The sequence below is a fragment of the Juglans microcarpa x Juglans regia genome, chromosome 2D (assembly GCF_004785595.1).
Source record: "Juglans microcarpa x Juglans regia isolate MS1-56 chromosome 2D, Jm3101_v1.0, whole genome shotgun sequence".
Classification (NCBI taxonomy): domain Eukaryota; kingdom Viridiplantae; phylum Streptophyta; class Magnoliopsida; order Fagales; family Juglandaceae; genus Juglans; species Juglans microcarpa x Juglans regia.
Genome location: NC_054596.1, coordinates 9612458 through 9633528, shown reverse-complemented (window position 1 = coordinate 9633528; position 21071 = coordinate 9612458). Strand labels below are relative to the sequence as shown.

General features: G+C 34.0%; 2 protein-coding genes across 3 annotated transcripts; one reads left to right on the top strand and one right to left on the bottom strand.

Moving 5' to 3' along the window:
• Positions 1 to 2012: 2012 nt before the first annotated feature.
• Positions 2013 to 13066, bottom strand: LOC121248449 (O-glucosyltransferase rumi homolog). Its single transcript, XM_041146920.1, has 6 exons — positions 12778 to 13066; positions 5064 to 5662; positions 4316 to 4508; positions 3882 to 3946; positions 3008 to 3218; positions 2013 to 2535 (listed from the first exon to the last, which is right to left on the bottom strand). Exons 1-6 carry the CDS (start codon positions 12895 to 12897, stop codon positions 2173 to 2175), a joined length of 1551 nt encoding a protein of 516 aa, XP_041002854.1. The 5' UTR covers positions 12898 to 13066; the 3' UTR covers positions 2013 to 2172.
• A 5895-nt stretch (positions 13067 to 18961) lies between these two features.
• LOC121248450 (heavy metal-associated isoprenylated plant protein 31) lies at positions 18962 to 20359 on the top strand. Of its 2 annotated transcripts, none has more exons than XM_041146921.1 (3): positions 18962 to 19117; positions 19197 to 19275; positions 19632 to 20359. In XM_041146921.1, exons 1-3 carry the CDS (start codon positions 19112 to 19114, stop codon positions 19958 to 19960), a joined length of 414 nt encoding a protein of 137 aa, XP_041002855.1. In that variant the 5' UTR covers positions 18962 to 19111; the 3' UTR covers positions 19961 to 20359. The 2 variants fall into 2 exon arrangements, with proteins under 2 accessions (XP_041002855.1, XP_041002856.1); XM_041146922.1 differs by having other exon boundaries at positions 18982 to 19113.
• Positions 20360 to 21071: the final 712 nt, after the last annotated feature.

Here is a 21071-nt window from a genome sequence, read left to right as displayed (position 1 = left end):
TTCGTTTATTGTCTAGGTGTTGCTGCTAGTGTTCTGGTCGTGGCCTGGGGGAAAGAATTTGTGAAGGCGAATCTTCTATAGAGAGAGTTGATGAATGCAGTGCGTCAACCCTAGACTAGAGGAAGGAACATCAGTATGGGGTCTAACGTGTACGTGTTCTATATATATAGAGACTGTTGCCGTGAATGTAGAGAGAGAGACGTGCATGGGCGTGGAGACGTGCATGGTGTGGAGACTGAACCTTGGTTCTCACATGCTTGGGTTTTGGGCATACAAGGTTTGGGCTTTTTTAGTGAATTATAGGCCTCAACTCAATCTCTAAAAATAATACAACTTGTTCCATAAATTTTTTGGCCCAATTTCCACTTAGCCCATTAAAAGATTTTAATCTAATTATCACGCCCCATAAAAAAGATTCCACTTAATCCAAAAATATTTAGTGATTTTAACTTAAGTAGCAAGCTTAATAAAAATTCAATACCTGCCAAAATAAAAAATTTGAGTTCGTAATATTTTCCAAAAATTACCCATTAGGCTCAAATGGGCTTTCCATACATATAAATCCAAAATTTTTTATAATATGAGCTTGGTGTTGGGTCCGGATGCTACATACTTAATTACAAAGTAAAAAAAAAAAAAAAAAAAATCAAATGTTCGAACCCAAAATGGGAACCCGAAGCATTTTTCATTTCAGATTGTTCCTTTCCATCCCATGTTACTCTGCCATTGAGTTAGCTGCATGCCCAATCAAAATTGTCAGAATTAATATGATGTTATAGTTTTGGTTGGTCCATTAGTTATTGGAGGTTTCTTTACATAGGAACTTTACGAATTTGGTTAGAAAGGGAAAGCCCATGTATTTCAGAAATAACTTCTCAAATAGTGGTTCATTTATTATGTGGGCTTATATATATATATATATATATATATATATATATATATATATGTAAGGAAATGCATAATCTAGCTATATCTGAACATTACATTATATATAATATTTACCTTATGAAGTGAAATTCTCTCCAATTCGCTATCCAGATTGAATGATAAAACCTATAGAGAGATAAAAATATTAACACGCAAAAATCAAAATACCAGATTTATTTTTATTTTTATTTTTATTTATTTTTGTGACGCTTTGATATAGTGTGGACTATTAGTGAAATGCACAGTAATATAACAAAAATTACAATGAATAACATTCAAATGAAACCAGGACCGAGATACGAAAATCTCGCTCTCTTAAAGAAAATTCAAACTCTCTATGGTATACAAAATTTTAATTTAACTGGTGCATCAAACCTTCTTTTGACTTATCTCTTCTAGAATACAACAAGTCAACTGATCGTCGTAACTCAAACCTACTGATATGCACAAGTGCTTGAAATCAAAGCTCAACTAAAAGAACACCACTCTTTTGCCTAAAAAATACTCTCAAAATCTAATTCAAAATTCCATTTTCTATTGATTTTGCTCTAATTCGTACCGAAAGAAAAAACGCCAGAATGGAAAGGAGACTGTAAAATGGCAATAGGGAATTAATGAGAATAAAAGCAACCAACTTTTTAATACCCCTTAAACACCCATATATATATATATATATATATATATATTTTTTTTTTTTAGAATTGAGATGATGAGTAACATTAATATTTTTTTTTTAAAAGTTCAAAAATAAAAAAAAAAAAATTCAAACGGCTATATTATTTTTCCGTATCCATTAAGAGTAAGTAAACGTATAAAGATTTTATTGTTGCTCGGTTAATTCACTTTGAAATGTATAACTCGTTTGTTTTCCCAACCATTCTTATATCATTTCATCTAATCATTATAACTTTTTTAAATTCACACACAAAATAAAATAAACAATTCAAATTTTTCAAATTTTAAAACAAAAATAATATTACAAAAATATATTTTAATAGTATTTTATTTAACTTTCAACTTTTATCTTAACTCATTTCATCTCATCTGTAAAAACAAATGAGGTAAATCTTCCTTGACAAAACATCTATAGAAAAGCAACGGTCATGGTAAGAAAAATTACAATTAATACTATCTATTAAAAGATACCAACATGGACTCATTTATGATTTAATGTTGCCTGTCTAATATTTCTAGGAATTGTGAATCCTCACGAGTATAATGCCTATAAACTGAAGAAGAAACCTTCTAAGACTGCTTGGTACGATTTACCCAAAAATTATCCTCCCATAATTCCACTTGTTTTATTGAGCTTTCCTTTCTCTTCAAGAAAGCATGAAGAGACGAGGCATCATATGGAGGAGGCATGGTGCATGGACTTGAGTATGTGGGGCCTTTTACCATTGATTCCATAAAGAATTTCTTCTGCAATCCTTGTGCTGGGCAAGCTATTGTCTCTGCACAGAGTTCAACAGCATTTGCAGGTCTAATGGGATTGAATGTTAATAGCTTAGCATACTCATTCAAAAGATGAAACATGTAATCATAGACATATTCCATCTTCAGCTCCTCTTGAACGAATTTAGTGGCTGCCTTCCCAATTCCTTTCGCCTGAATAATCCAAGAATAATTAAGCGCAAGTTATTAATAAGAGAAGTATGAAACATGCAATCAAAGTTGACCAAAAAATGGGCCGAAAATTCAATTCTTCCTCGAAATTTTATCCTCTACATGCACCATGATTCCTATGCACGTACACGAGGGCTAACGTAAAACTTAAACAAAGCTTTCACTTTAAGTATTAAAACATTGTGAATTAAGGAACTACTACGCATAATTTGACATGATCTGCTCATCAACAAGCTCAAGTAATAATAATAATATATAATACGAGTAATGCTATATGCAGTCGTAGAGTATGCAAGCGTCGCGCAATAGCTTTAAAAAATAATATGGTCTACTATTAAAAAATTAATATTTTTTTTCATATGAGTCCTGTATATATTCATTTTTTTCAAAATAATTGTGCAGCATTTACACATTCACGACTGTAACTATCAATTTCTTTTATAAATATATATACCTTTTGTTTGTGGGTGTTGCCCCAGTCGACAGCAAACGCAATAGATCTGCACTTGTCATCATCCCTTGCAGGCCAGTAGTGGTGCAATGGCATCAAACTTCTCGTGAAGAAATCATGATAGTGGGGCTTTACCAGTAAGCTAACAGAATCGCAGGCAAGAATGTACTTTTCACTCACAGACCAGGCAATGCCCTCAATATAAATCTTATACCTGCATATATGTATGACAGGAAGAAACGAAGAGAAATCGTTAAGGTGAAAGGACATGGATGATAAAGTGAGCATACATGGAATATAGTAAACAAGAGAGATGATCTTCACAATTTTGAATTTTGCAACTCTTGGTATACTCTTTTTAAAAAAATGAATAATTATAAAACTCATATAAAAAAATTATTTTTTAATATTATAACTTTTTTTTTTCTTAAATAAGTGTACAAAAATTATACATGCTAAGAGCACTAGCTTGATTTCTCTATATGCATAAGCAAAATCATATCTTTTAGAAATTTATTTTGAATATCAAGAAAAACTTTAACATTAGATTATGCATTTTTAAGTTAAATAATAATAAAATAAGATTTAGAGAGTGATCAATGCATCTTCAAATTTATAAAAATACTGTTCATAGATATTCAAATTTTTAGATATATATAATCTAATGCAACCTAATTTATTTATTTTTTTTTACAAACAATGTAACCTAATTTAAAGTCATATTATATAAATATATAGATGCATAATTCATTAGTGTTACTAAAAAAGATGCATAATTCGTTAGTGTTATTAAAAAAAAAAAAAAAGGTACTGAAACTAAAAACTCGTGCCACCCACAAAAGCAGAAAGGCAGTGGGAAATTTTTATTTTTCAGTACCTATGAGTGCATTGGCTAGCCAAGTCCGATTGCTTGTACCCTTCCCGTGATTCTCGCTTCCAATCCTGCAAATGGGTGCCGTAATATATAAGGGAAAGTTGCCACCTACTTTGTGTTATTAGTCACAAGTGACAACACATCGTTGCTCTTCTTTGTTGTTGCTCTCTTTTCCTCAGGGAAAATGATTTGTACAACCCTTTACTCTTATTTAATTGCTTGTCGGGATTTTCTTGTGATTTTTTATTTTTTAAATATACATATAAATTATTTTATGAAAATTATTCTAAAAGATAAAAAAGAATTGTTTTGACGTGTAAAATATGCTTTGGTGTGTAAAAAAAAAAAACCCAAAATACAGTTCTTTTCTTTTGTTTGTTCCTTCGGTTCATATTCATCTCACAAATAAAAGTAGGAAAAAAAAAAAAAAAAGTTACCTGGACATATATGCGAGCATTCCAATCCTGAGTGTCCGAGACATTACATTTGAGGAGCTGATGCCTCGATAGAGAAACCTCCGGATTACCCTTCCAGTAAGCATATGGTTCCCTATCCATCCATCGTTTCTTCTTGTTTCCTTCTTCTATGTCCTTCAACAATATTTCCCAAGGCTTTATATTGATCTCAGGCCTACACATGATGAGCGGTACCATTTAATTAAGGACTTTTCAGGGAATTAATTAAATGTCACCAAATAAAAACTGTATTTCTAGAAATTTAATTCCTCCTATAAGCTAAGATTATCCACTGTAGTTTCCCTATTTTAAAAAAATAAATATCTATATTCATTATAATTTTTTAAAGCATCTCTTGACTCCCCAAAAATCTATATTTACCCTATTTTATTTTTATATAAAGTTTGAAATTTTCTACATTTATATTTCTGCTGAAACTTAAAAGTTAGCCCCTGCATTTTGCTTAAATATCTGAAGTTTGGTCCTGAGAATTTCTAAAATCCAATATATATATATATATATATATTTAAAAAAAAAAAAAAAACACATATATACCACGTAACATTTTAGGAACATGGGCCGGGGGTGGCTCGATCTACTTGCTGGAGCTACTGCCCGGCCATTAAATTTCATTCCATTAAATATTAATGCTATTATTAATATTTGATTTACATTCGTTTAAAAGTAAAAAGAGAAAAAAGAAGAAGAAAAGATCTTATGATAATCTTACCATCCCCAAAAGGACCAATCTGGGAAAGGAATATCCAGTTTATCATCAGTCCCACAATAACGAAAGAGGGGCGGTGGGCACGTGGCATTGGGCCCTTGATAATTGCTTTTCCTGATCGTCGGTTCATCGCCACAATCAAACATAAGCTCCAAGTTTGGCACTTTCCCTGGATTCCTCCGTAGCATCTGTAAGATCCCCCACAGCGTAAAAACATCTCTTGTCTGAAACGCTCTACGATATTTCTCCACGTAAACCTTCCCCTCCACTATGATCAGCCTAAAAGTGGATGTCGTTTTAGCTCTCTCCAACATCTCCCTTGTGATCCCTGTGTGGGCCCAGGGCCGTAGATCTTCGTGGATCCAACGGAAGTAGTCTGGACACGTGAGGGCTGATGAATGGTCGCGATATTCTTTGGGGTCGAGGATGTTTGGGTAGTTTGAAGGACAAGTTTGTGTCTGGTCGTAGGCTGGACAATCGAGTGGTATCTCAATTTGTTTGGAGGCATTTTTAGGGATATCGAGGTTTCTTTTAGGGTACATGGAGGATGATGTGGTTGATAGTGTAGGTTTCGAAGCTGAACTACTACTGCTCGTTACACTCTGTGACAAGGAACACATGAATGTCTTTAGTACCATATTCTATTTAATTCATAACTGTAAGTGTAAGATTTTGGTTAGGACTAAGTGACTAGATAGATAAAAATTATTTGATGCTTTATAAGTTGGATGAATATAAATCACTTTGATTTTATCTATAAATATTTGAAGTGTATTAGAAATTATTAGATAATGTTTTAGATAAGTTAAGAGTGTGTGTATCCCAAATTCAATGAGTCTAGCTAAAATTATCCAGTTGAATGGAAACTATATCCGTTGAGAAGATTTAGTGCCTGGTGTCAACAGAAGCGTCAGCAAACTCGTTCCCAACAAAGTCTTCCCATCAGCAAATTCTTACTGTGCCTCAAATTCCTAATATATTCAATCCGTCAATAGAGTCATACTGCAAATCAAATACTTAGTAGATTATTTAAATGAGGATTTCGATTGAGGGAAGTGATTTTTGGTCAGTTATTTTTTAGAGCTTGGAGATTGGAGAGAGGTCCAAGTGCTTGAGTGTGAGAGAATTCTTGTGAAGGATTTTTTATTGTTTTTTTTTCCCTTTCTTTCTTTGAGTAAGTGCATACTCTGGGTCGGAGTTGAAGTGACTAAATTTAGCCATTCGAGTTGTAAGAGGGAAGTCGATACGTTGAAGATCACTAGAGGTTCTGGCTGCTACTGCAGTAGAAAACAAACGAGTCGTTCGTCTGGGCAAGTAAGAGTTTAGTTACAAAAGTTTTGTAATTGGAAAGTTACTTGTAATTGATTTTCACCTAATAAAATTGACTTTAGTTTTGGCTGCTCCATAGAGTTCTTCAACGGGTTTTTCTTTCGTAACCAAAATTAGTGTTACGCATTTTATTTATTCTATGTTATTGTTTAATTATTAAATTAATTACATGCTTAAAGACTAACCAATTTGTTGAGTGAATTGGTAAATATTTTCGTTGTGATACAGGAGTACTTGGGTAATTTCAATTGGCATCAGAGAGTGGTTAACTCATTCGAGTGTGATCTGTGCCCCTGTATATCATGTCGTCGTTGTTATATATCCCGCCACACTTTGATGGAGAAAACTATATATATTGGAAAGTTCGTATGAGAGTTTTCCTCAAGCCATTGGATGAACATGTGTGGTATGCAGTTGAGCGATGATGGATTAAATTTGAGAAACTATTGATGTTTGGATAAGAGATGAGATCACCTCAATGAGTGAGATTGCTAAAGAAGTTTGGGATATCTTGGAGATTAAACATGAGGGGACAAGGATTGTAAAAAAATTCAAAATTATAATTGCTAACCTTAAAAATTGAAAAGATTAAGATGTTGAAAGATGAAAGTTTTAATGATTTCTATACTAAACTTAACGATATTTTGAATTCAAGGTTTAATCTCAACGAGAATGTGGAGGATTTAAGGGTCGTGAGAAAGATTTTAAGATTGTCTGAAAGATTTCATCCAAGAGTTACAACTATTGAAAAAAAAAAAAAAGGATTTGGATGCTATTAAGGTTGAAGAACTAGTTGGCTCCTTACAAACATATGAGTCATCTCTTCCTCAAACAAAAAAATGTAAGTTCATTGCTTTCAAAATTGTGAAAGAAAATCAAGATGTTTTTTTGATAAAAAAAATATGAATGATGAGGATATAGATTTCATTGCAAGGAAATTCAGTAAATTCTTATTTAACAAGAGAACAAATGGAAAGTAAAAGAGAGGTAAGGAATTTTCTGCTAAAAAGAGTGATTTTGAAAAATAGAACAAAGATAAATTTGAGCAAAAAGATAAACTTAAGTGTCATGAATGCTCAAGTTATAGTCACATAAGAATTAAGTGTCCAAACTTTAAAAGAACCAAATGAAAAGCTCTTAACGCCACACTTAGTAACGGTTCTGATTTTGAAAATTTCAGTTCATCATCTGAGGATAAAACTTCATTTATAGCCTTCTCTGCTGTTGTTAGTGAATTTTCTGATGTTAATCTAACCAAATCTGAAAGTGATGATGATGATAGTGATTCAGAGGTTGCTCTAGTTGTGGTTGATTATGAGCTAAGTTTACAAGAACCCTACAATGATCTATGTGAGGAAGTAGTCAAATTGCAAAAATTAAATAAAAAGCTATATAAAAAGCTCACAGCTGTGGAAAATGAGAAGAGTAACCTATCTGAGGCACTAAAGATATCTGAAATTGAAGTATCAGAGTTATATACTCAACAAGGAGTACTTGAAAAGGAATTGGAAAAAGTTCAAGAATACCAAAAAAAAAAAAAAAAAAACTGCAACTCAGAAATTAAATGAGATGTTGAGCTTTCAAAAATTCTAGCTGTGATCACATGGGTTTGAGATACATGACTTCCCACAGCAAAGAACTTCAAAGCTCATTATCCTCTGTCACTTCATCAAAACGTATTATTTTATTAAAGGAAGCCAATGTGAGGATGCTCCAAAAAAAACTGTGTCAAAATCTAACATTCTGAGAGCCTCTTATGAAAGATCAACGTCAAGGAAGATTAATCAAAGTAAGTTCGAAGGTAAGTTTATTTCTACTTGTCATCATTGTGGTATTTTTGGCCATATAAGGCCACATTACTTTAATTTGAGTAAAATACAGAAAAATAGAGATGAAAGAAAATAAAAAAAAAAATGTAAAGACACTTGGAAATCAAGTCTAAGAGTTAAGCTAACAAATAAACACTATAAGTGTTAAGGTATGTGAATTGTCTAAATTTTATCTTGGCAACAAGGATAAGACCACAAAAAGTTGTGATGATGCAGAGATGACCTCAAAATTTAAAACAAAGTGGGTAGTCAAAGAAGATGCTGTGTCACATTAATTGATAGGTCCAATTGCATGTTCTTGCATTCCTTGCATATAATTAGTTTAGGACATGCATTTCACATTATTTTATTTTTTTGCATCTCATTTTATTTGGTTTAATTGAGTTGTCTTCTATTTTTCTAGTTTGTATCTCAGCTTGAATTTTGTTTAGTTGAGCAAAGGGCATGCTTGGTGTGTCAAGTCTTAAGTACTCGGATCCTCACACTTTCATTCCTTGAACTGAAGTATCTCTCTATTTTGTGCATTCAATTTTGTGTATCTTAACCTTATGGTTCATCTTGACAAAGTCAAAGTATAATGCACTGTGAGGAACTTATTTTCACATTCTTTATTATTATATTCCATAATTATTTAAAAGTTGCTTATCAAAGGAGGAGTCTATGCCTTAAATTGACTAATACTAGTTAAACCTAATACGCAAGAGATTTCCACTTTCCAAACATAAATCGTTGATCCATATAGAAAAAGTCAGTGCTTAATCATTGCGAAAAAAGACAAACACCTTACACGGATCTATCTATGAAGTCCTTATATATATATATATATATATATATAAATCATTGCTCTAATTATTGTGAAAAAAGATGAAAAAAAATAGACATATCAAAGGGTTGTGCAAATTTGTGTTTGGAGGAGATACTCTTTCAAGTATTTAGACTCTAGCATGAAGTTTGACTTTTAAGGTAAGAGACAATCTCTTGGGAGTATCTATGGAAAGAAAGAAGAAAAAAAATGAAAAAAAAAAAATATATATATATATATATATATATAGATGATTCCTTGAAGTAAGTATTCTCACCCACACACTCACATAAACTTTGATATTGATAAACTTATGAGGTGTAAACAACTATTGTGATTGTTACAAATAAAAGAGTGTATTTTATTTTTTTTGGCTATGTGATGACACTATGCTTGGATTTGTGATGCACTTAGGCATATTCATTGACTCAATGATTAGAAAAGAAAAAAACAAGGGAAAATAATTTTTCGAAAATAGTTTTTTGGGGTCAATCAGTTTTAATCTTTTATTTGTATATATACATATTTTTTTTTTGTTGGGTTATTTGGTCTATGTCAAGTTTTGTTTATTTTACCTTCTTTTGCATAAGCCTAGAAATAGTGGTTGTTTATTTGGGAATGGGTCTCTGTTTTATTGGCTTAAGTCCCAATGGCACACTAAGATATGTACTAGTGCATGGTACGGGAAGTCACTTAGTGACTTAAGTAATATAGCATGTGATAGACCTAGACTCCCCGATACTCTCTCTCACCCACACCCACGGCACCCTCACTCTTTGTGAGCCATAGTTGAACCCCTATTTTCAATCCTATTGTATTTGAGTTCTTCAAAGCTTAGTAATCACACAGACTTCCTCGCCTACACAGTAAGTACCACATACTCTTCCTCTATCTTACCTAGGGCTTGGTCATGCATTGATTTTGGGATTTTCTTATAGTGTAATTGTGCGGTGCTAGTGTGGTATATTGGGTTTCGGATTGGATTTTGTTTATAGTTTGGTTATCTATATTTGCTCTTGTAGTGGGTATATCCTAATTTTTATGTATTAAGGATGGTTTTTGTGTGAGTTACGACATTGTTCATCTCGCTTTTCAAGTAGTGCCCACCAAGTGTTTGGATTTTTGTCTCAACCAAGTTGTTTTAATCATTTGCTCATTGCTTGACATGCATTCATATTCATACATTAGGTTTATCAAAATGCATGGTTGAGTTAAGGTCATAGGGAGTTTTTGTAGTGTCAAATCAAGATCTTTCTTAGTGTCCTCATCTCGGCACATATATGTTTGGTATTTATTCTTCTAATTCTGATGAGGATGAGCTTTAAACCTTGACAAATTTGTGACAAAAATGAGGAGAATTAAGTGTGTTGCTGAGGGGGAGTTGAATGAATTTTAAGAGTAGATATTAGAGGAGCAGATTAATTGATTTTTTTAGTATTATGAAATTTAGTGAGAGTTAGAGTAAGTGTATTGCTGAGGGGGAGTTGAATGTTTTTTGTGAAGGGTGGGTAAAAAGTGAGGGGGAGTCGCAGTAGCAGCAAACGGGAGTTTAAGTTTATGTTTGATATTTTAGTTCAGAAACTATTTTGCTTATTTTGGGATGTAATCTAGCTAAACAATGTCTTGATTTCTTGCTTACTGAACATGGTTATTAATAATGACTAGAACAGAATTTTATTAAGATTAGATTACATCTAACCTTTGGTTTTGTTGAGACTAATTTCAATTAATGTTCTATGTCATTTCTTTTCATTACTGTATTAAGATTTTCTTCACGAGATCTTGGTCTGCTAGTTGTTTTTGTTTCAGGTACATACTACATTCATCAAACTGATTTTTGTCACCAATCCGTTAAAGGAGGAGATTATAAATGCAAGATTTTGGCCAAGACTAGGTGACTAGATGGGTAAAGATTATTTGATACTTTGTAAGTTGGATGAATGTAAATCACTTTGATTTTATCTATAAACATTTGAAGTATATTTAGAAATTATTAGATAATGTTTTAGATAAGTCAAGTGTGTGTATCTAAATTTCAAGGAGTCTGAAACTATCTAGTTGAATGAAAACTATATCTACTGAGAAGACTTAGCACCTGGTGTCAACAAACTTGTTCCCAGCAGATCCTCCAGTCAGCAGATTCCTACTATGCCTCAAATTCCTAACAAAGTCAATATGTCAGTAGTGTCCTACTGCAGATCAAATACTAGGCATATTATTTAAATGAGGATCTCGGCTGAGGGAAGTGCTTTTTGATCAGTTATTTCTAAGAGCTTGGAGATTGGAGAGAGATCCAAGTGCTTGAGTGTGAGAAAATTCTTGGGAAGAATTTTCTACTTTTTTTCTTTTTTTCTCTTTGAGTGCATGCATACTCCGAGTCGAAGTTGAAGTGACTGAGTTTAGCCACTGGAGTTCCAGTAGGGTAGTCAATAGGTTGAAGATCGCCAGAAGTTCTGGCTGCTACTGCAGTAGAAGACAAACGGATCGTTTGTCTAGGCAAGTAAGAAAGTCTAGTTACAAAGATTTTGTAATTGAAAAATTACTTGTAATTGATTTTCACTTAATAAAATTGACTTTTCTGAGTTTGGCTGCACCATAGAGTTTTATCTTTGAAGAGTTCTTTAAAAGATTTTCCTTTGTAACCAAAATTGGTGTTACGCACTTTATTTATTCTATGTTATTACTTAATTATTAAATTAATTGCATGCTTGACAACTAACTAATTTGTTGAGTTAATTGATAGATATATCTGTTACGATAGAGGGGTACTTGGAATAACTAACATATTAATGTCTATGGAATTTCAAATTCGTAACAAATGGTCCAAAAAAAAAGTTCCAACGAAGTAGTTAATTGATCACAAAAATAAAGGATATATAACCAATAACAAAGCTATCATCCTTATAATACGCACCTAACTCTATTTTTCGAGATTAAGACTTTAAGTGTTTTCCTCTCAATGATCATGAATAATATTGGCTTAAATCCCCACCCGAAGACAACTAAAATATTTGGTCCACACTTAAGCTAGGCCATATTACACATGAAACAGTGTCTTTAGTTGAAAAAATTATTATTATATATATGCAGTATGGTCATGTATAAATATAACCAATCATAGAATACTATGTCAGTTAATATTGATACATATAAATAATTTTAATTATATGATATATTATAATAATATAAGAGTGCTAGCTACATATAATCTACCATTGAAGTTGCCTAATAATTGTTTGTATATATAATTGTCTCACCCCAGAGCCAGAGGTAAATGAAGTGGCTAATTGTCTACCTTCGACTGGGACCCGGGCTGCTACTAAGGCAACCTCCCAATGGAAACGAAGATGGCTTGGAACATCCTCAACCAAAGTGGTCGGATCAACCACCCCTTTATGTGCCTACGAGTGCCCCTACCAACCCCATTGTTTCTTTCTGAGAAACAGAAAAAACAGTCTATCCATTGTTACATTCTGAGCAGTTGAGTTTGGATTCGGGGTCCCCCAACTTAGTGATCATTATATGAATATTTAATTGGGATTGAGTCATTCGGTTTGCTCCATACGTTGTAATATTTGCAAAAAAAATAACCAAGGATTCCAATTGTCGAGTTTGGCAGGCATCATGGCATATATATATATATATATATATATATATATATATATATATATATATATATTGATATTGACAAATCGTAGAACGATTAATCTAAGGAGTGGATCAGCAATAATAAGAGGCCGGGAATAGTCAAACTTACATGAGCGACGTCAGAGAGGCCGATGAAGACAGATGAACACCCTAGGAGGAGGACAAAGGAGATCAGTAAGATACCGGAGGATCCAGCAGCTGACTTCATATACAATCGCCAGACGTTCATGCTTCTGAAACCAGTATAAAGCCCCCAAGTACTCCTGCCATGGCTTACTCTGAAAACTCTTCATACGATATTGAGGCAGGACAAAAGAAACATGTACACACACAAAACACGTCAGGCCTAGCTTCCTCGACTATATTCCCTGGTACTGTTTGGTTGATTAGAGCTTTCCAACGAGAAGTTTTGAGTTGGTCTCGGAAGCAAATGAATCTTGTTAACTTGGGTTTTGCAAATTATGCAGGAAGATATATGTGGACAAAGATGAGATACAATTTAGCTCTGGCTTGAAGACTTCGGTTACAGTTCATGTGCAGGCCGAGCAGGAAAATGGAGTACTTGATGGAGAAAATTACAAGATGGTGGATGAATTAGCATTAAGATCGAGAGAGATTCGAGAGTACACAGAGAATGGAAAAGACACAAAACTCTCTGCGGGTACACTCGGAAACGCAAGCAAAAGAAATGGCGGAGGGAGGAATGGAAATTGACAGAAGAGAGAGAAACGTGAGGCGCAGTTAAGAGGTTGGGAATATATATGGTAGTTAAGCCAATAAAAAATGGAATGAGATCATGGGATGATCTAATATTTAATGATCTTCATCACTTGTTTGTCTTTTCTGCTGGGTTGGTTTGAAAATAAAAAAAATTGATTACAAGGATCAAATGAGTTTTGTTTGGTGGAGAAATGAGATGGAAGACTAACGTCTACGCCCATTATGATCAGTTTATTGTGTAAGTTGTCATTTTATTTATTTTTTTTTTTTCCATTTTCCCTAGCTATCGTGCAATGGTGCAAGCCACCATGATCTTTTGATAATTTAATTCTTTTCGATCTATGTATATTAAACCATATCAAATTTAATAGGAAAATATATAAATCCGGGACAATTAAATTGGCATTAATATCTCATTTCTTTCTATCACGGTACTACTCGATCGGCCTTAAGCACACCTAGCTATTTATGTTACAAAAAAAATGACAAACTTATAATATTCCTTTTATAAATATTTTATAACTCTTTCTTAAATGAAAGCTCATATATATAATTATGTAAAATTAAAATTTATTTTAATATAGTGATGTAATTATATTTTTTATTGTGAAATAATTGTATGTGTATTAATCCACAACTCAAATTGATCATATCCTGGCAAGTTGCCAAGTTTTATATCGTTGACGATTCAGACCAAGCTGAAACACACATGCATGTGAGTCACGAAAATTGTGTAAAACGCGAATCACAGACATCGTGTTTTGTGAGTGACAAGCCTTGGTTCTTTAGCCATTAATTGACACGGATTTGTTTGGAGCTAGAGTCTTGATCCTCCTCAAACCCATTGCTTTTGTACCGATCGAGTAGTTCATTCAGACCAAGTTGAAACACACCTCATCCGAGTCAAAAAAATGATGGTCAACGTGCATGATATAGACATCGTGTTTTTGGAGTGACAAGCCTTGGTAGTTTTTAGCCATTTGACATGGATTTCTTTGCTGTTAAGAGTAATCTTCCAGCTGAGATTAGTCTCACCCAATCAGATTATGGCGTTTATATCTTGCTGGAATAATTCCTTAAGTCAAGGTTCATCGTAATGATTCTGTTTGGATATAGAAACGGTTTTAATATTTCATCTCATTTTATTATTATAAAATTTGAAAAATTTTATTTACAGTCTTGAGTGAAGGACTGCGTATACAGTCTTATTGGTGAATGATGATAAAATGATGAATGAGAATAAAAAAGAAAAAAATATCATTTTAAAAAAGATATTATTGTAATTTTAATTTTTCTTAAAATATAATTATATGGATTTACATGAGCAGTTCCCACTTGGGAATTGTATGTAGACTAATTTTATAATTTTTTTAAATTTTTACACAAAATATCACATAAAATATAATAAATAATTTATTTTTTTCAAATCTCAAAATAATAATAATATTAAAAAATAATATTCTAATAATATTTTATTTAACTTTTATTTAAAATTATCTCATCTTATTTCATTATCTAGATTCTCAATTCTTAGGCCACTATTAGTTGGTAGCATACATGATCTACAGTACTACGTGTTTATGGCGTGATGAAGATTATTTTTCTTTTCATGAGGTAGATGAAGGCTAGGCGAGGTTTTTTTTTTTTTTTTTTTTTTAATTTTTCCCTAAATAACAGGGAGGAAATATTTGGCTCACAAATTTCATCCACAAGATACAGGCGGCGTCAGTGGGACGTTCTTAAGGGTTTTTGTCAGAAACCAATCGGATTAAAAGTGAAAGAATGAGAATGACGTGTAACAGTTAGCAGAAGAGCGACCGAGATAGTATTTTTGTCATTCTTCGAGGTCAAGAAGATGTTGGTCTAGAATTAGAAAGAAGGTACGTAATTGTACGGTCTATCATCAACATGACCGGTTCTTTTTTTTAAGGTCAACAGCACTCTCCCCAGCCTAAATCTTTTTTAGGTCAACAGCAAAGTCTTAAAGCCCAAATCTGATTTTTTTTTTTTTTGCTACAGAGGATCAGGGGAAGCCTTCTATTTTTCCATTTATCTACATTGTCTACAGAAAAATATTTATTACAAGCACATGATACAAACGGCATACAAATATAGGTAACATGAAAACACTTGATGAGAGAAAGATCGAGATGATGAGAGAGGAAGAATTCATTTTAAATCTGACGTGACATAAACGATTGCATGCCGGTTGTATCTGCCGATTATATATAGAAAAACTGTGTCTATAAAGTTAGTTCTATTTACTTGGTTGTTTTGTTTCCTCCATGACTGAAAATTTAATATCTGTAGTTTCCTCCAAGACCGTCAATCCTTTGGAAAGAAGTGGTTGTTTCGTGATAATCGTCGCAAGTGGACCGACCTTACACGCCACTCCTTCAAGTAGATGTTCTCACCACACACGCGTCGGACCAACAGATTCACCACCATCAGATTCTTTAAATCTGACTGTTGTGGCTACAAGGAGACAGGCACGTGGGCCCCACACGCGGTCCTAGATTCTGGAATATATTGGAGTTGGTCCAAACTGTAATTTGTCCATTTTTTATTTTATCTTACTACTTGCCTTATTACTTTCCTAAACTTTTTCTAGATTTTTCTAGAATACTCCTATATCTAAAGAATTTAATAAAAATTTTGAACCGTTGGCGCCCAAAGATCACCAACCCCTCTTTAGTCCATTAGCGGTCTCTCTCCACCACAACTCATGAACCCCACTTTTTTTTACTTTTGTCTCCGATGTGAGAATCACATGTACTCATTTGAGAGAGTGTGGAATCTTGTGACGATATATAATGCAATGGAGTTAGAGTTTTTTATTTGACTTTTTATTATAAGATCAATTGTCCTATTTGGCCACAGGATCGTGAAGATCATGAGGCAGTGGACTTCCCCAACAGTCACTTCAAGACAAAATGTAATCACCATAGCCTACAATCCCATGCTCAGATTATATAAAAATTGCCACTTTGTGCGAATCCGTCTTAGAGGGGAAGGGTATGAGACATTTATTTGTTTCCAATGCACATTTGTTTTTCTTTTTCTATAGTGATGCACTAGTTAACAAATGGTGTTTCTCCGGATCCCCTACCCCTTATTCATGTATTTATGTATCATTTAATTATAATATATAGAGTTTGCTTAGGAAAAAAATAAAAAACATGACTAGTTTTTGCTCAATATCATTTATGAAATATGAAAATTCTAATTATCTCAAAAATTTAAGTTGATGAGAAAATATAGATTTAATTATTTGTATTATATTCTTAACATTTTTCTTCAAGTGTGGGTTAGACTCTCCCTCAATGAGTGGACCCAACATGTGAAATATTTAATTAAATAGGATAAAATGTAAAGTCAGAATTTGAAGTCGAGATCTCTGTTCTGATACTATATGAATTCACCATTTATCTAAAAAATTTAAACTAATAAAAAAAAAATTTAATTATCTGTATTATATTCTTAACATAAGCGCAGTTGGTATTGCTCCATTGAGTGAAATTATGCACGAAAAGTATTTTGGTCAATACTTGTCGGAATCTACACAATAATTAACAAATGAAACTAATTAATTAAATATAAACCCACAAAATATTTATGACGATGAGTTGTTAATCCAGAGATAGCCGAAGACACTACATGATCGCTACGTGGCTCTCGAATAAACCTTAGAAAAAGAAAAGAAAAGTAAAGGAATTTCATTCAAAATTAGTGCAACAAAGGAAGCCAAGCCAAAAGGAAGAATTATGATTTGTGTTAAAAAACAGAAATATGATATGGAGTGTCACCCTGAAAAGCTAGCTTCTCTCTAGAAACTATTATAACAATGATCATTATGCTCCTAAAAGAAGAATTACGAATCATGATCAAATCCCTAACCAAAATTTCATAAAACAAATGTTAGAGAGGATGGATAAAAAATTAAAATAGCCCATTAATTTCTAAGAGACAGAGGAGCATTACGTGTTGCTTCATCATCCTCGTTATGTCAATCTTCCAAGTATTGCAAAGGAACATTTACTGTTATATCTAACTACTTGAGTCCAAGGTAGGTAGGTGGGGTGTATGAATTTGTGTGGTCCATCTCATCAAGTTTAATTTCATTATTCGAGCAGTTGAGAAGTTAAAATACCATCAAATGGCCACGGAAATTACATATAATATTAATATTCAATTCTTGTGAGGGGAGTAATCCCCAGGACAGGGCTTGGGGAATAGGTCTGATCCACAAGGCCCGAGTATAAGGCCTGGGTGGGCTAGATCAGCCCATGAAGAAGGACAATCGGGCAAGGCACGATGGATAAAGGACAGAAGGTAGGACAGTCAAATACCACTAGTGGCTGTAATTCAGGGACACCCCTATTCCTGAACCCTAGCGTCCGGACAGGTCAGAGGGATAGGCGTACCTAATCAAAAACACGCTGCATTTAATGGACAGAGACGAGCAAGCCATGGCAGGGAGCCACGCCATATTTAATTCATCCCGAGGCTCAGCATGCCACGATGTGCCTCCTGGGGTGTCAGTAACAGCCACAATTAGGTCTGGTAAGTCTGCAGCACAACAGGGAGTTGACAGGGACACCCGATCCCAGTATAGATTTGCACACCCACTACCTCCATCTCGAGATTGCCCCGACAAAATATAAATACTCCCTCCTTCAGTCAGGGAGGAATTCAGACTCTTTCATACTCTAACTTATATCTTCCTTGATTTTCTCTTTTTCTCTCCATCCCAGTAACTGACTTAGACATCAGAGGTACCACGGTACCCCGAGTCTCCCAATCTCTATCTCAACAAGACTTAGATCGAGCCCAATTACGTGGAGTTACTAAGACTGTAAAACACGACATCAACCGCTCCAAATTTCATATACCAATATGTTGACCAATCTTAGGTAAAGGTACCGTTGAAACTTGAAAGGAAATTAGGTGGACCAAGCTTAGCTCGTCCAATTGGCATCTTGTTAATTAAAACTAACGATCCTGTTCTACGAGTACTGTCGAAAAGCTGATTCAGTGACTGTAGATACAGTCCCTTTGTTCTGAAAAATACCCTACGATGCTTTAAGGCTGATGCCCATTGCCCTTTTGTATGCGGAGAGGGACAGTATCGCGAGGAGAAGACTACTCTCTTTCAGAGAGCGTAGGAGACACGAATTTTTCCTCAAGAAATCATTAAATGAACCAATGGAATGTGATGTGTATATATAGAATGAATCAGTACCATAAATTATACAAGAAACTCCTGGGATAATGGATACAACAGTTTCTCGGTTTCTCCCCTCCAAGTTTTGGTGAGGCGAAGCTTTGGGAATTTGATTAAAGTGGGTCCATAATAAGTGTGAAGGGTCCTACACGTACAAATAACTGCATGCCATTGTTATTGTTTTGGGGCTCGGATATGTGGAGTGCCCTCCATCATCATTCCACAGAGAGCGTGGCATACTGATTACAGAGAAGAGAGAACACTAGCTTTGGAGTGGGCGAAAAGTCACGCTTTTCCATTCCACGCGTGAATTTTTTCGCATGTTTTCTTTCTATCTATTTTCAAAACCCAAGGCGCCTCTTTAAAACACCCTCCGCAACTCATTAACTAGTCATATACCCGGAGTACCGACAAGGCCAGTGCCCTCTATTCTCTTCACTAAAGTAGAGTTATCCTTGCACTTTTCTAGTTTTCATTGTATTCAGAAGCTCAACAAACTATGTCTGTGAGTTGCCCTCTCTCTTTCTATCTCACTCTCAAACGCACAATGTGGAAATGACAATTTGACAAAACGGGTTTTGCAGATGGTGGAGATTAGAGTTCCTAACCTTGACTGTGAGGGATGTGCTAGTAAGTTAAAGAAAGCTCTCTTCAAGCTCAAAGGTACGTTTTATGTATTTCTTAGCAATAGGGAGGAGTGCTTTCCTTTTTCTTCTTTTTAAATTCCTTTTCTTCCCCGGAAGAGTAGGGGGATGCGAAGGAGGGAAGGTGGGGGTATATGCATACCAGGTTTTACGACTGGGCCTTGCTAAGTCTACAGTTACAAACAAGTCATTCGGACTTCAAAGTTCAATGCCTTTGTCTCGGGTTTTGAAAAAGGTGGGGGCTAGCAGCCCATTATTGTCTAGACATGTCAGCCCAAGAGAACCATTGATGGGTCTAAAACTCGAAAACATGCACACGAAGAAACAAGGTGGATTTCCAAAATGTAAACTTTGATCTTATACGTTGATTCTCAGGTGTAGAAGAGGTGGAAATAGAAATGGAGACACAGAAGATAACAGTGAGAGGCTATGCCTTGGAGGAGAAGAAGGTGCTCAAAGCAATCAAGCGAGCTGGAAAAGCAGCGGAGCCATGGCCATTTCCTGGATACTCTCATTTTGCCTCATTTTACAAGTACCCAGCTTACATTGTCAAGCATTATTACGACACCCACACAAATGGAGCCTCTTCGGGCGTCCACACTTTCTTCCATACACCTTCTGTTTATTCAGTCGCCGTGGCGTCCGATGAGGCCATTGCTTCACTCTTCAGCGATGACAACCCGCATGCTTGCACGATCATGTGAACATGCATTTTTTTTTTCCCTACTTTGGGTTTTTCACAAATTCATGCTTTTTCTTTCGGAGAAAATAATGCTTTATTCCTTTAATTTGTCACTAATTTTGCTGCATGATTTTCAAATTATTAAACATGTCACTTAGTCGTCTAAATTGATATACAAGTTGCAATTTTCCTTTTTTTTACTGTTAATATGGATGAAGATTAGCTAGATTGTATGACGCTTGGTTTAATTTTTGCGGTTGAATTTTGATAGAGGATATATAGAAGTTGCAACTTACATCTTAGGGGATTAAGTGACAATTTTGATAATTTGTAAATCTATGACAAATGGATCGGTTATCCAAGGGAATAAAGTTAGTTTTCACTTATTTTGGGAGAATGAAAGGTCTGATATGTGTCTTTATTTGTGTTCATAATTGCCCTCGTTATTTGTGTTCTTGGATGGCCAAAAATTAGGTGTTCGCACATTTTTCAAGCGTCACATAAAATTAAACTATCTCATTTCATATAATCATTATAAATTTTTTAAACTTTTATATAAAATATAATAAATAATTTAATTTTTTTTAATTTTAAAATAAAAATTATATTATAATAATATTTTATTAAACTTTCAATAAAATATCTAATCTCATCTCATCTGTGTAACTAAACGAGACTGTATAAGATTAATCTTTCGGTGTGTTTGTAACTTTCTTTGTATAAAGAACGGAAGAAAAGTGAGGTGTGTACAACTTTTTAGCAACCTTTTTTTTTTTTAATTTCTTAATTATTAATGTTGAGATTAGCATCTTGGATAGCATGAGAGCATAACATAGCACACTAGGACACATGACAATTCAGGGTAAAAGTTTAAGCTTACTGATTTGAGTCCATAATTATTTCAATATCTGAACACTCGCACACAAAGGCTGCACTTTAAATATGAGAAGCAACTATTTTTGTGCATAAAAGCCCAATCACATACCAGGCATAAAGCCCAACAGCATACCCGACAACAGTTGCTCTTCTCGGATTTAGAACGAGTTCTGGATTTAATTTTAAAATTTAGGATAAAATAGAGATAAACACATCAAATAAATTTCATGTTATTTATTAAGTATATAATACTATCC